General features: G+C 35.2%; 1 protein-coding gene across 3 annotated transcripts in view; it reads right to left on the bottom strand.

The window, feature by feature from the left end:
- stet (stem cell tumor) overlaps window positions 1-17216 on the bottom strand; it is a 352773-nt gene that overhangs the window by 96584 nt on the left and 238973 nt on the right. For all 3 annotated transcript variants that reach the window (XM_089071682.1, XM_089071683.1, XM_089071684.1), the window contains one exon: window positions 8553-8670. In XM_089071682.1, the coding sequence (XP_088927808.1) occupies window positions 8553-8670 (118 nt within the window). The remainder of the gene's footprint in view (window positions 1-8552; window positions 8671-17216) is intronic.

Raw genomic sequence — 17216 nt, 5'->3', positions numbered from 1 at the left:
ATTGCGCTCTGTATCTGTCGATTTTCCAGGTCGCGCAGTATATGTCTATCAAAATGCTATATAATCCTATCGATTCCATGAACTTCGCCAGTTTTACGTCAGTTAATCGCGGAAAGACACGATCATTAGAAGAACGAAGCTCTCGTTTAGTTTATAAGTTGCGTAAAATTAAATATAAGGCTATCGTAAATTGTAGTTAACTAATATAATAATTCGATAAATTTCCTGTCCTTTCACTCCTATTATTAGAAAAAAGTCTTTTTAAATCGTGATTAATATTATGGTTAATGCTTATAAAAATTTTTCATGGAATAATTAATCGTTATTAAATAAGAGAAAAAATTTATATTAAAAAACACAAAAAATGCGAAATTCATTATCAAATGCATTTAAAATTAGGGGGGGACATTACTACACGTTTACCATTTTCCTAATGTTATAAGATTTAGTTTCATTTTCATATCTGGCATAGTCTGATCTTGGAACTACGTTTCAAACTAATATCCCTATCGTTCGATATCACTTCTGTGTTTGATACCGTATGTTCGAGTTTCGGTGAGTAACCTGTCGCGAGAGCGACAAGCTAATGCTCGTAATGCCCATAAAAATCGACGCGGCTTAACGCGCGGTGTGGCACGGAGCTTTTATCAGTACAGGCCATGAGAACACGACGACATCGCACGTGCAAGTGTGAAGAGGCATTTCACGGTGATGTAAAGTATAACTCGTCGTTGCGAGATAAAGAGGAAGAGAAAAAGAGAGAGAGAGAGAGAGAGAGAGAGAGAGAGAAAGAGAGTGAGGGTAAGAAAAGGAGAAAATGTATCGGTCGATAAAGCCTCACGGTTATTTAGATAACCGTGCATCCGCGCGACATCATAGGAGCGAGAAACCGGGGAGGAGAAGAAAAGGTGTTGCCACGGTATAGAACGAACGGAGGATCGAGATTATCGATTCTCGAAGCGGAGAGAAGGCAGAGGCTCGCGTCGACGCCCCTTTCCTCGAACGCGTCGCGGGCGAAAATATGCGACAGCTAGAAATAAAGGCCGGTTCCGCACGAAAGATTACCGGTTCCCCTGCTGTTCCGAGCTGCTCCGAAAGAGGAGAGGCAGTGGAGTCCTTCCGTTTCGTTTTTCTTCTCGTTTTCTCTCTCTTTCTCTCTCTACTCGGATAGGTATGCGCGTCCATAATTCCTCGCGTTCGCGCGAGAACGTGCGCGTTCTAAATCGCGTCCTGCGAGAGATACGCGAAAGATTTATCATGGGATTTCGATAAATATAAATATAAATGGCCGACATGATATATTCATTACAATATAATAACATAATAATATAATAGTAGTTAATATTAATGTAAGAATAATTTGTCATTTCATATTAAATACGCTTAATAATATTTTATTAAAATAAATAAAATTCTAAAAATAGATATAAAAAATCATAGCAAAGAATAAAAAAAGATGTTGAAAATAAACAAAAAATAATAAAAATATTTCTATAGCTATATATTGGTAGGCTTTATATTTGCCAACGTGTAAAAAATAGTTGGTGAATCCGAGGAATGTCTGATATTTGTGAACGCGTTCGGCAATCTACGATTAGACGTATCCAACCGCATATTCGAAAACAAGATAGTTATTTAGAATGCTGCTTTGTAAAGGCGACGGAATAATTGGATCAACAACTGTTTTTATATCAAATCATTCAGCATAAAAAAGAACTAATCCGAACAAAATGAGAAGTTGGGCGCAGCTTTATACGCGCCGTTGTTCGGAAAGTTCGGAATTCATCCCTGAGGTATATCTCGCACAAGAGACATCCCGTACATATATATATGTAACAGTCGTACAATCCAGAAAATAAACGCGCGGGTCGCACGAAGAAGAAAAGCGGACGGAAATTCACGCGGAACCCGAAGAACAACTTTCCTTTGCTACACGCGCGACAAAACAAATACACATTTATTCGCGGAAACTCTCGAATGTCAGGCGGATAAAGGCGAAGTAGAACGATGGTGTCCACCCCTCTGCTAGGAGAAGGCAAAAGAAGATAAGACAAAACGGAAGGTCTTCTCCCTTACAATCGACTTTCCCTTACAATGTATGTTCACCCTAAATACATAAACGTCTTGTACATGCGCCCTCGCACTCGTTGCCGTCGAGGATACACATTCAGAAGGATCTAAGGATCTAAATCACCAAGATGCACAGGGTCCTTGCTGAGGATATGCAAAATAGGGTTGAATGGAAAATGTCTGCCAGTTGCAAATATCGAACATAAATACTACATAAAAGAATTAAAAAATCTAAATTAATTAGCTCTCTCTCTCTCTCTGTGTGTGAGTGTGTGTAAAATTTATTTAGATTTTTTAATTATTATTATTAATATTATTATAATATTATTATAATCTAAGAATAAAACAGTAAACGAAAAATGTCATACATAAATTCTACTCCAATCTACTCAAAACTGTAAGAAATGCCATGAAGACTCTGAGAAGCGAATGAAGAAGTTTCAGAAAGAGGAGATTCAAAGAAAGAGACATCAACTGAGGATGTGGACCATCTTGGATCTTCGCGAGACGACGCGAGCGTCGCGACGCCAGGATCATACATCACCGACACCGAGATAAAAGTTTGTGCCGTGCTCATTGCCGCGAAATATGGTGGTAAGCGTAGAGTCGAAACGAACAATGGTAGTTATCGCACAAATTAAACAATATATATTCTACATACATAGTTGCGAATTGTTGCACATTCTCAAAAATGGATCCGATTCTAATTTGCCACGCGACAAATTAAAACTAGATTAACTATTATTTATTCTACAAAAATACATCTTTTATTTAATACTGAGAGAGAGAGAGGTTGAAAACGAAGGTTAAATAAAAAACATCTTTCTTTTGGCAAAAATATCTTCAAATGCAATTTAATATTTTTACAGAATAGTTATAAGTCCATTAATGGACTAATAGTTATAGTCCATTTTATGAGCTAACAGAATCTAAAATTGCAGTTCATTTATAATTTCACTGTTTAATGTTGTATTAGGTTACATCTCGATTTTTAAAGATGCATATAAACAAATAATAAGACCACTGCCAATTATAATAAGTACGTCGATACGATGAAAATGTGAACAAATCACTAATTGGTTTTATAAAGGAAAAAACTACAAAAAAACAGACAACAGACGAAAAACAAATAAGAGGAAAAGTTTCCTACAGTATACAGAAGTGATATCTAATAATGGAGAGAACATGATCAGCATTAATTAGTGAAACAGCTGTCTATTGAATTGCGCTTAAGCTTTCTTAAAAATAGGATTCCAATTAAGGAAGAATAAACGTTCGGTGCAGAATAAAAAAATAGTTCGCGTACTGACATTATGATGCAACTGCTTTCACAGATCGTGTTATGTAACCAGACTTTTCCGAAGGACGTATTCTAACCCTTACGCAATCTCAACGCGCTTAATTAACCATTACAGAGAAACTTCACAAAGTAGATGCGTGAATTATAAAATTACTAATAATTTGCTTACAACATCTAATAAAAACATAGTTATATATATATATATATTTTATAAACCAAAAGAATATAAATACAAAATTATAAACATAAAAGTCTATAAATATAAAATTTAATTAAAAATTGATTTCTTTATTACTTTTTAATTTTATATTTTTAATTATAATTATTTATTCAGATTGAAACTAGATCAGTTTTTTTATATTTTGCTGAAATTTTTTACTAATTATCATTAAATAAATCGAACGATCGAGTGAAGAATTCGTAACCGAACTCACTTCGATACACCGGTGAAAAGCGATCATAGAAATTATGTTACGTTGTGCGTAAGTAATCGTTCAGCTCGTTTGTAATGTGGACTAATGCGTGTCTAAATCGCCGCTTGTAATCCGTGCAAGCCGGAATGTATTACAAACGCGTGCATATCATGTGTACCGCCTGGTTACACGTACGCACATTATCAGGCAGCAATTTCCGTTACAATGATCAGAGACATCAGAAAATTATCGCAATTTTAAAGAAAAAGGATAAGAACATAAGAGTAAATTGATCAGAGATTTAGTTTGCAATCGAGGAATTGATCATTTCCATTAAACTCAATATCCAGCAAAATCCAGTTTCACATCATGACAAAAAAAAAAAAAGAAATTGTATAAATTAATTATAAATATCAAAGTAAATCTACAATATGTGTATCATTTTCGCGCTAAGATAAAGAAATGCAATAAAATGTAGAAACGTTTAGTGTAAGAGAGAGATATCAAAAGATATTACAGTAATATGACATCGAATGAAACAGAGATAATGTATAATATCGAAATTTGGTATCAAAAGCAAACACAAATTCGTATCGCCGATCAATACGTGTATACGTGCACATCGTCGCGAATAATGTGAGCTTGAATGAGTACGCGCGAGGCGGAAGTCAGGTGGGGAGATCGCGTACGGGCGATAAATTATAATTAGAATCGAGCCGAATGTGACAATCTCTGGCGCGCGTGAATCATGTATTAACTCAGTCGCTAATGGGTATTAACTGAGAGCCGTTTAAAATTACAGCTCCTCGTCCTCTATCTCTTTTCCTCTCCCCCCTCCTTCCTCTTTCGCGTCGCGGTGGTCGAGATAGCGAGGCGGACGCTTTATCCCGCATCGTTGGGATGCGACAACCATCCGGTAGCAACACGCGGTTCAACGCTTCCGGGATCGCTTTTTGCGCACCGCACTTACGATACTTGCAGATTTAATCAATGCAGAATTCCTTGACAAATAAACTGCAGTTGTAACTGTGACACGCATCACACACGCATCACACGCATCACACACACACACACACACACACACACACACACACACACACACACACACACACACACACACACACACACACACACTCCCCCCCCTACACACACAGAGCAACCCTGCATTTGATATTACTTGTATTTTTTATCTATATTCATATTTGCATAATTTAAAATAATCTGAGATAAGTATAAAGGAATTACAAATGAAGATGATAAATGTATCGCATAGTATGTATTATAAATGCGTGTGTTACAAATTTGAAAAATTTTTTATTATTATGTCGAGATGTATAATTAATAATTAATTGTATTATTAATTATATTTTTCATACGTCTTGATAAAGATTAGATGTTAGCATGATTTGTATTGCCGCAAATTCTCAGGATATTATCGAATTTTAACATTGTTTCATGTTGTGGAGAAAATAATTATGTTAAATTATCTAAGATTGCGGATTCTTCTTCGCTGCAATCTCCAAAGACAAAGGAACTCGTTCACAAGTATAATATTACTAGTATGAATGCTTACGACACAAAATACCTAGAAATTTAATTAACGAAAAATGCTTTGACCGGTGAATCACAAAATTCATAGTGAAGCAGAAAGGAATGATTTTTCCTCCCTGATTTCGTACTATATGACAGAACAGCTTTAAAGAGCGAGACTTCAAAGAAATTAATAAAATGAACGTCTTTAAAAGGTCTTTAATGATATTTAAAAATTAATAAATAATCTCCCTAAAACAAATTCAATTTATTCATCAGCAATGTCGTCATCGCAACGTCTTCCCTTTCTTTTTTATTCCTTTATTTGCATTTCGCTTACTGCGAGCTAAAATCCAATTTTAGCCTCCATCCGAATGAAATTACGAATGCGCAACCTTTTAACAGAGCTAAAAAGAAGCGCGATACTTGCGATTTAATTAAATCATGAAATATGACGACCGAGCGGTGGCAATTAAGTATCCTTTTAGAGGACTTACTGATACCAATTTACTCTTCCACGTAGTATGTCGCGGACACTTATCCCCTATCCCGAGACGCATCTTATCCCGATGGTCGCACATGTCGCTTCCGGGATTGCAGTTTACACCGTGGATGTACTTCGGGATTTAATTAACGAGCGCACTTCGATCGCGAATGTTCGCGCATCGTGCATCAAATCAGATCTGCTTGCACTCCGATCACGCGCAATCGATGCATTAAGGAGCGATGGGCGATTAAGAAAAATAAACCACATGTCGATGCTGAAACGCGATTTAATTAGACTAGTGGTTTTAATTCGTGAATGATCACACTTGTCATAATTTTGTAATTTCCAACACATTATACATCTTTTCGTAATATCTCTTTTACTATTAATTCATTATATATACATCCAATATCTCTGTATTATCTCCGTATATTATTATCAATTAGAAAGATGTTTGATTTCTATTTTAATTAAAAAATAATAGCTTTTAATTTCATATTTTCATGATTTAATATAATATAGTAAAACAAAAGGATTAGCTCGTGACCGTCGTCATAAAAGCCGTCCGTCAACATTATGCACGTATGTGATTCACCTTGTACACGTGTAATTTTATTCTAAATTATGCTCCCCGAATATTATATAAAATAATATAAAAAAATTTTCAGTTGTTTTTTTTTTCTCTCACGTTTTACTCGTCCAACTCGGCATATTAGTTACAGTCGAGTCAATTTTATTATTATAACGACGAATATATATTGCTGGTGACAAACATGTGCGAGTAAGAGCGCGTAATTCCGGTCCGAGATATTAATAATGGTATTATGAGCTTGAGATTTAAATTTCGAGAATATCATCCACGCGTTCACGACCGACGTCGCGCCGTTGTCGTCCACGCGCAAATTATGCACAAACCGTGATCATTAAAAATTTATTAAACGCGCTTGCAACGTTCTCAATGCTCAAAGGAATCTTGTCATGCATAACTTTGCAAGTCGTCCGCTAGTCGCTCATTACAGAAGACAATTACGTTGTCTTCCTGTCCGTTCCGCCGAGACGGATGATAAGGCAGAAAAAAAAATGAAAGAACAGTGGTATGATGCCGGTATAATCGCACATAAAAAAAAAAAAATTGTCATGTCGCATTCGTGATTTCAGTAATTTTTCATATATTCTGCAATAAATATATATAAATATCGAGAATCATATGACATATGGACGCATGCTCTAAATGTTCGAAGCTCAATATGTAAAATCGCGCAATGAGTTTCGAAGTGCATCGAGTTCATTTAAAAATATAATCGCTTCATTTTTTATACAATCAAAACGTTCAATATAAACGTTTCTATAATATAGTTTTCATTAAAATTTTACCGTATACAGGTAAAATCTCATATGAGATTTTATTAATATGAGAGTAGAATAATTATGTGTATTCATTATACTCTTAATGTAGATTCTAGCAAAAATAATTTAGAGGAGAAATTCGCATATGAGTGTGCACGCTTTTATTATAACAACGCTTTTATATATAATATATAATATATTGAATCAGTCGTCCTTTGACGCCACCGTCTCTTGCCTCTAACTCAATATTTATAACAATACCAAATATCCAGGCAATGATATAACAAACTGACGCAATTTTAATTAGCATTATTGCGCAAGATGTTATTGCGCCCGTATTAGTATGCTTTTAACGAAAATGACTTACGAAAATGAATTATTAAATATTATATATTTTATAGAAAATTAAAAAATATAAAGATTAAAAATTGTCGCCTAAGAACGATAGAATAAATCTGTCTCGTAGATTTGCACGCCGTGCATGACGCAAGAAAAAAACAAAACAAACAAAGAGAAAGATGTGAAAGAATGATGATTAGTGTGCGTGGCGACAGAAAAAAGAAAAAGAACAGATAAGACGGTCTCAAAGCAGAGATTAGTCTGGGGATCAAAGAGAAGAGGTAACGCGCGTACGCGTAATATCTAGCGCGCTCGTTACAGACAAGAGAGACGATTATTTCACTTATTCATCTTGGCGAAAATGTAGAAAATAATGGAGAACGACGAAACGACGAGCGTGCATGGCGCTTTTATAGGTGCGGTTAACTCTTTGACCACAAAGAATATTAGACTGCTCCCTCTGGGCAAACTGTATAATCTTTGATCACGTAATACGATATCGTAAACGTGCGTACATAAGAAATGAGAATCTGCAGTGGAACTTGGAGAAATGAAGATTGCAACTAATGCACACCAGACAATTAAAAGAGCCGGTAATATACATATAAGAAAGGGAGATCCGTAAAATAGCAAACGTAAGTTTAAAACGTAGGAATGTAAAAATTGTGAAACTTTTTACGTATTTTTTAATTAAAGTTAATTTTTCTCCAAAATAAAAACAAAAAGTGTAAGCATAAAAAGATATATAGAACAGAGGAATATATTACTAAATTAAGAACTATAAGCTACGCTCTTAAAATTTAAATAATTATAATAGGCTTGATGTCAACAAATGATCTTAAAATTAGTAAAAGACTGAAAATAAAAAGATTAAAAAAAAATAACAGCACAGATTAATAGTATGGTATTTGCTGTTGGATCACGCGCATAAATAATCTCGTTAAAAATTTATTAATCACGACCGAGAGCACCAAGATCAAAGAGCAGAAAGCAGGTAGTGTGCAGACGCATTATCCGATGCATGCCGTCCTCATTACGAGACGAGAGGATAATTTGATCTACTTACCTCCACGAGGGTGATGAGTATGATGAAGAGAGGTGGTGGGCAGCATGTGTAATGATCGGCGTAATATTTTCGGTCCCGCTCCTCCGTGAGGAATTCATCGCCGATCATGCGGACCATCCTAAAAACACACAAACATACCGTCAGTGGTTTAAACAATTACATGTTCAGCGAATTGCGAAACGTAAACACGAAAATATATAAATATTCTATTTAATGTCGCATGCGTGTTTCTCGACATATAAAAAAGATCTTTCGATGAAACAAATGAGGTATCTTCTAATTAAAATTATTTAAACTTCAATAATTTTGTATAAATAAACAGGTGATAACGCGTATATCAAAAAAACAGCAGGTACTTGTACGTAAAAATGTGCAGATTAAATTTATCCAATTTATTATTGAGAGAAGCATCCGCCAAATGTAAAATGTAAAATGTAATTTCCCAATAATCGCTTTAATTCACGGTATAAGAACATCATATATAAATATATAATTGTATATTAACAAATAAATAATATTTGACCGGCAAACGAGTCAATGGGGACGAGTGTGTTTTTCAAGATAAAATTCATAATAGCGTTTTATTTACGTTATTCTTGCAGCGGTGCGCCGATAAACGCAATCGAATATTTCCAATTAAACTTCAACATAGTGTTTCATTTCAGAAGGGCTCAACACGAAAAAAATAGCTTGCAACGCACGCAATCAAATCTTTTGAGCCAAACTTCGCGAAATGACTTCATTTGCGTTGGGCATTAAAAAATAAAAAATAAAAAAAAACAACAAATTCATAAATTGAATGTAAACGCGGTTATTCCCACAAAGTGATCTACATATTTACCTAAAACGTCCGCCCGACTTTCATCTAAACAATTTTTACTTTTCTAAAGTTTTTTTTTAATTGAACGAATGTAGTAGCCATCGCGAATTTGATAATACCATTGCGAGGTGTATAAGTGATCCAGCCGTTCTATTGTTCGTTAATGAACAACAGAAGATTTACCAGGGAAACTCAGCTTATGCGATAAATTCAAAAAATAATTGCACGTATTTAAAAAGTGCATTCATTAATACAGATTATTTCATTGTTCTACTGATTGGTAATAACTCGATACAATAGCACAAAACGAACAATAAAGTTACGTTATCGTTTTGAAAAGCGTCTTTCGTTGATAACAACGTCGGCTGGCTCGGAGCGCTATTGTTGTTACAATTTCGGATTGTATCTACCAACGAGCGAACACTCGAAATTAGACGCGCACGTAATCGGTAAATGCCACGCTACAGAGTAACGAACTATATTCAAGTAATTAAAAAAAACAAAAAATTTCCCGGCCTTTGCAACATTCGTCCGGACGGCATCCGTAGTCAACTAAAATCCGTAACGTAATCGAGTTAAATTAATGAGAATATAATTAGACGAAGGTTTTAAATTTACAAAGCTATTTCTAGAATAAAGATGCGAAAAGTACAAACGCGGAAAATTTAATTGCGCATGCAAACAGACAAACACAATAATGACAAAGAAAAAAAATATATAATCGTGTAAAATTAATAAAAATGAAACAAATATTAAAAAGAAGATTTACGTTAACAATTCACTTTATAAAAATTAATTTCATAAATTTAATTCCATAAAAATTGATTTTTATATGAAATTGATATTTATTAATATATATATATATATATATAATTATAATTTATTTTTATATTCTTTATCTTTAAAAATCATCAATTTCCATACAATTCAAAGCTAAAGTTTAAAACAGAATTTTATTTACACAATTGCGCAAAAATTGATGAGATAATATTTTTACGTAGGACTTCATAAAACTTAGAAAATTAATCTGTGGATTTTCAAAAGAATATTCTTAAACTAATCATCGGCCTCTGTAGTAATTTTAATCTTATAGGGCGCCTCGTTAATCGTTGCCAGGGGTAGCGAAATAATGAGGAATTAACTTCGGTGAATCTTCTTCACCGGTCGATTCTCAAAGAAAAGAAAAACACTTTCGCGAACAATTATGCTCGAACTCGCTGTTACCTATAGCCTTCATTATTCCGGAGTATTCTTTTCTCCTCATTTACGATTTCAGTTACGAATGAACGCCTGGCGGAAACATTGCCGGAAAATTCTTTCTAAGGACGGTAAATGGCGATACTCTTTGCATACAAATGTTAGTTATTCCCCGACATGCTCCAATTTTTACCATTTTTTATAGTGCCATCAAGTCGCTTGGAGACTTGATCTTAAATTGCACTCTTTATATATATATATATATATATAAAAGAATGAACTATTATGCAAAATAATTGTACGATTATAACAAATATTTATGTACGTACATATGTATATCACAGAAAGCTATCTGTGTTACTGCAATAATCGTGATATTATGTAAGTTATTAACGTTGCGATCGCATTCAAAAATCCAAATAAAATCACGACCTCCTTCAAGACAGATTTACGTACTACTTATTTTCTTCGCTTTTGTTTTTTGTTCTGATCGCGACGACAATAGCAACGACAATGGGACGAATAAAACAATGCACGAGAGGAGGTCGTGCGTTAAGCATACAAACGATATCAATAAATCGACCGATCGCGGATCGTGGAAAAAATCCAATATCACGTACGAAGTTGGTAATAAAAAGCGAGATCTAAATTCGGACGTGGCGCGAAGGGAGGGTGGCCCGACGACTCGAGAGAAAAGCGATGGTGCGGCGTAAGTGCCCCTATACCTGGCTCCTCTCCGCGATGCTATCTCTCCCGTTACGTAGGAGCGTAGAATAATTACGAAGAAATATTGGCCCGTAACTCAGTCCACTATCCATAATATCTGCAACGTTTATGGCGCCTGGGAGATAAACCATCCCCCCGTCTCCCGCTATCTGGTAGCGCGTGCGCCACCGCCGCGACCGCACCACCACCGGTTTCGGTTCACCATCCCCGTTGGTTTCGAGATGCACGTGCGGATGGGTGAGTACTCGTGCACGCCGGGCACTTACGGCACATGCACTTACGTGACGACCGGCAAATACCGCGATCGGATTGATCAGCGATTAGCGGAGACACGAATGTTCGTGACACTCTGCACAGAAACGCGTTTAAATTAAAAAAAAAAAAATCGTTCAACGTAGCTTTCAACCTCGTTGTTAGTGTAGAAATACTGCAAATAAAAACTTTAAAACGAGTTTTAATTCGTCTCTATTGCCGGGAAAATTGTCGATACTTTTCAGAGAATTAAGCTGTATAAACAATACAGTTTTAAATTTATTTAAAAAAATGCACAAATATTATATATGCATTTATGTCATATAAAGCAAAATTAATAAATATTCCTATATTTTACGTGATATTTTTATTCAAACTTTATAACAATAAGTATTATTATATTACAATCAGTCTCTGCATTTTTTATATTGAATATAACATAAAAATCAGTTAAATATAAAACAACAAATTTAATATAAAAATTTTTAATATAAAACAACAATTATATTATTTGTTCAAGCGAGACTTACCGAAAATTATTTTAAAAGCTATTTATTTTATATTACTTGTTATTAGATACTTTATGCTAAAAGGTTAATATAATCAAAGTAAAAAGACATTGTCCTGTTTACCATGATTTTATCTTGTAAATTTTCTCTTGCTGAGTTTACCGTAACATTGATAAAATGTTAATATATCCCACAACAGTTATAAAATATCATGAACATAAATTATCAACCGAAAAAAAATAAGCGCAAAATGCATAAAATAACATCGAATATGTTTGCATCGTGCCATCGTTATTTAAGCTCTATTAAACATTCATTACAAACAGTTCCAGTTAATGGAAATCTGTGTTCGTAACGAACATTTTATTTTGACGTAATCGCGACGTGCCAATTAAAGGGCATCAGTGCGGAAACTATTCTGACACGTGTATCATAGAACATACACAGACCCTTGCCTCTTGTAAAAAAAAATATATAGATATAAAATATTAGATTTTTCGGTATTGACAAATTAATCTGTCCAATTATACCAATGGAAATTTATTAATTATAAGTATGTAAATTATTTCCAAAAATTGCCTTTGGGAAGAACGCGTGTTCAAACAAATCTTCTTTTATAATAATTCTATGCAAATCCAATGACAACGACATTTGTGACGATAAAGCGTTAAACTTGCGCTAACTTTCTTTATTCCTTACACAAATTAAATCTTTTTAAATTGAAAGCTTAACTTGAAAGTATGACAAAAGAAGATGTGGGAAGAAAGTTTCTTGTGGCTAAATAAAAAAGAGTAAATCATATTACAGAAATATTATAATTATATTTCTAGAAATATTTATTTTATTCTCATATTTATAAAGAGCTAATTTGAAAATTAAGCTCGCAAGTTTTCGGGACACTGCATTAAGCTGTACACACTTGAGAGTTAAAGATCAGCGGCAAAATGCAACCGAGAAAGGAATGATAAATTCCGTTAATTAAACAATTAAACAAGAAAGAAAGAAATCGGAAACTTTCTTCCTAAATGTAAAAGTCTAACACGGCTGGTGGTTCGCGGTAAACACACATCTAATTGCCGGTATAGCACACGAGACATTGTAGATCGCACGAGCGATTTCCAATTAGCGATATGACTGATATACCAGAGTTCAAGGAAACAGTTTGAGAAAGGGGTCGTCTGCGTATGAAGCATCGACTCGAAAGTACAGGTGGTTAAGCGCACGCTCGACGCCTGCTGCTTCTGAGTCAAAGGAGAGAAAAAAAAATGAAAACAGAGGAAGAAAAAGAGAAGCGAGGCACAGGTAAAAGAAAGAGAGAGTGAAAGAAAGATGGAAACGCACTCGGGAGAAAGAGAGAGAAAGCCATTTCAAGGATACTGATTAATTGCACTAGCGAGGTGTATCGAGGCTCGTCTGTTAGCCTGCAGAATTGCAAACGAGCTGCGCCAAATTGATTGAATGCACCGAAGTGTGTCGAGGTGAGTCGTATATTTCGGGAAAAAGGGCCCAGTGACCGCGTGTAACGAGGATCTATTACATGGTTAAACCGGGCCAAGCTATTCAATTTCGGCATCTTAATTACGGACGGTCGCGACGAAAAAAAAAGATAAAGAAACAATCCAGAGTCCAGAGATGGAGTGAATAATTTACTCATATTCGGAGAGAGACCTCCGGGTAATTAGTGCGCGCGGTTAAGAATAAGTTGGCGCGTTCGAGCCCGCTAAAAATTGCCAGTTATGGAAATTGCAGCGAGGAAGCGGCGCTATCTTTATCAAGAAGTTCCGCCGAGTTGTTCCCACCCAAGTTCCAGTATGAATTTTATACGCTCCTTGAATTTTCAGGGTCTAATAAATGTGATTAAGGCATCCTAAAGATCTCGAGCTACTACCTGCCCGATCCAATAATTACTGTGTAAGAACAAGTAGAAACAAAATTAATTATGAAATTATTATGGAGTTATAAAGCAATAGAGGAGACATGGTGTACTTTAATTTTCCAAACTCGAAATTACACAACCGACGCTTCATAAGCTTCGCGACCTGCATCTTTAGAATTCTGTAAAAGGGATTACCTTACCTTCCCTATTATTCTTATTTAACGCGCGGGGATCATGGTTTTATTAAAATCGCGAATTACAGCGCAGTCAAAATTATATCCATAACGCTCATTTCAATTCATAATAAACTTCATTTTCTTACGGCGTATCTGATAATTTAGATAATGTTAAAGCTAAATATTTTCAAAATCTCGTAAAAGAGATACATTAAATTTATATCTTATTATTATTAATGAATAATCCACATTGCATAACAAAATCGTATTCTTTTCGATTGTAATGAATAAAATAGATAAGCAATTTGCAATTTGACTGACAAGTTTCACGAATCGAATCTAACAAAATGTCTCTAACATGGTGTTCCACATCTCATGGTTGACGCAATGTACTTTTGAAAAATGAAACATTGTTCCGCCATTGCGTTATCCGCGTACTGATATGATGAATATTCATAGATCGTGGCGCATCCATTTGTCACTTCTTTAAAGAGTTTTCCCGTCGTACCACTTTCATAATGTAATGTTTCGAGTACGTTTACTCTACGATAGACGCTGCCAGAAAATTCAATTTCATCTCTTTAGATTGCCAACTCGATGCTTATAAAATACTTCGGTAAATATCAGATATTTTTAAAATTATTATCTCTTGAATAATAATTTATTTACTTATATAGTATTATATTTACTATTATTATTTTTTATTATTATATTTATTATTTACATATCATTTAATTTTTTTCGTTATTCTTAAGAAAAAGTAGAACAATTGCAATATTCTTCAAGTACATACTATTGTTACGACACTTAAATGCTAATTATTTATATATCACCTGCTATTATCTATTCATGGTCTTTTATATAATAGCTAGATTCTAACGTTAAAAAATGAAAAAATGGAGATGTTAGGAATGTTAAAAATTACAGATTTCTCTCGAAGACAATATCTATTCGGGTCGCACGTGTCACGGCGGTTGAACGGCCCTGGAGAAACGTAGAAAAGTGACTTTTCTCATTTCTCAGCATCAGCGCGGCATCTCTGTCCGTTGGCAACGAAGACGGAAGGTGGAAAACGGTTACGACGACGGTGGCGCGACTGTCCCAGGAGCTTCGCAAGTGCACAGCTCGCCGCTCACGTCCCACACGCACGTGTCTCGTATACACGAGAAAAGGTGTGTGCGTGCGCGTGTGTAATTTTATTGTTTCTGCAGCCATGATCACGGGGGAAGCGCGTAGCGGCGCGCGAGCAACGATATTATCAAATTGGTTCCGCGAGTTTTCCGTGAGGCGCCTCCACAAAATCGCCGACCGGGACGAAAAAGTAAGAAATTGACCCACACCGGAATGGCGGCTGAAGTAAGAGCCAGTAATGGCCTTAACTACCTCGCCGAACTATCGCCTTTGATTATTACGCGGGCAAGGAGCGATGCGTCCCGCCGCTCTTTTGAGCGATCACGAAACTTTGGCTTTCTTCGCGCCGTGCGAGTATTGCAAATTCTCATAAGATATCTCATCGAATAATCGTAATATAGTTCCAACAAAAATATTAATTATATCACATCACAGTAATTACTAATGCTTGTACATTGCTTGTACAATTATAACAAAAAAATTAATTTAAATTATATTTTTAAAAATAAATTAAAATTATATTTTTTTTTATGTTATACAAAATGTTCGATACATTCCAGATGTTTTTTGTGTAACTCAAGGAATATCCCTCAAGATATTCCTTCACGTGCTCTACTTTGAGAAAGGCCAATTTAAAGGCCAATTTAAAGGCCTCATTACACAAGGCTGTGTGATTTCGCAAATATGTCTTGTCAAAAGGATATAAAGCTCGTTGGAAAGTTAGAGGCGCAGCAAAAGGGCGATCTATCGCCATCGCTGGACATCGCGTGCTTCTTACTGCGTCGTTGTCGTGTTAATATCGCTTTAATCTTATCGCGGGGGTAATATCACGCAAAGTCACGAAGTCGAATCAAATGAATTCTTTAGAAGTTCATTTCATAAGTTATTACAACTCGGAAAGTTAAGAGCGCGCGATGAGTCGACGCGAACTTCTAAAAACTTCGCGTGCACTCGCCAAATTTCTTTCCGAGTTTCTTTGTGTGGGCTCCAGTTTAGCCCGGAAACAACGTTCCTGCGATAACAAAATCACCAGTGCTGATATTGTATCGTATACAAAGAATATACATTTCTGAAATAACAGCCGATTTTTAATTTAGAGATACAGTTAGAATGCAAAATAATACATTAAATGTCTGTGCTAAATTTCGTTGTAAAAGTCGATCGTTCAGTTTGCACTGGTAAATCTCGCAAAAGTCATTAAATCATAATTTTCGTTCTAGTATAAAAAAAAAAAAGAGGAAAAAAAAGATCTTTCTTTACACAAAATTTTGGGATATTTTTGCTTTTATTGGAGATAACGTTATAAAGGGATTATTAAAATTGTATGTGCTGTATATAAAAGTATTTATATGTTGCAAAAACAAATAAACTCTGGGGAGCGCGTAAAACGCGCGAGTAAATAATTCCATGATATCAACCTGCTACGTCGCGCATGTTGCTGCGACAAGATTAAAATGCTATTTATCGCACGCGCGCAGCGATACAAACAAAATTACGAATGCGAGTAAAGTGCGAATAAATAATTTCCTATGTGACCTCATCTCTTTTTGGTGCACATCGTGCTCTTCCGGTGCGGCGCAACATCGCGCAATATATCGCAGGATGTATTCCACGTTATTATCCGATGTAAAACGAGGAGGTATTTCTTGGAACAACTTGATATCCGGAAAGATTGGATCAAGTGGCTTCAGTTAAGCTTGTTCCTTTGTAAAAATCGCTCAAGCGTATCTTTTCGGGACGCGTATACGAGCCTCAGTCTCCGTTTATTCTATGCTGTCCTAGCCCGAGAAGGAGATAAGAATCCACGAACGCTACGAAGAATTCGTAGAAAATCGCGCGATTTAAACGAAAAGAAAATTAAATTAAAAACCTTTCAATAACGTTGAATTGAAAAAAATTCTACATCAAACATCAATTTCAATTTTATTTTCAGAAATAATATATACAGAAGAATTAAAAACAATTTTTCCTTATGGA

This window comes from Pogonomyrmex barbatus, unplaced genomic scaffold, assembly GCF_055798465.1.
Source record: "Pogonomyrmex barbatus isolate J1 unplaced genomic scaffold, ASM5579846v1 scaffold12, whole genome shotgun sequence".
Classification (NCBI taxonomy): domain Eukaryota; kingdom Metazoa; phylum Arthropoda; class Insecta; order Hymenoptera; family Formicidae; genus Pogonomyrmex; species Pogonomyrmex barbatus.
The sequence above is the reverse complement of the archived record's forward strand: the minus strand, read 5'-3'. Positions and strand labels throughout refer to the sequence as shown.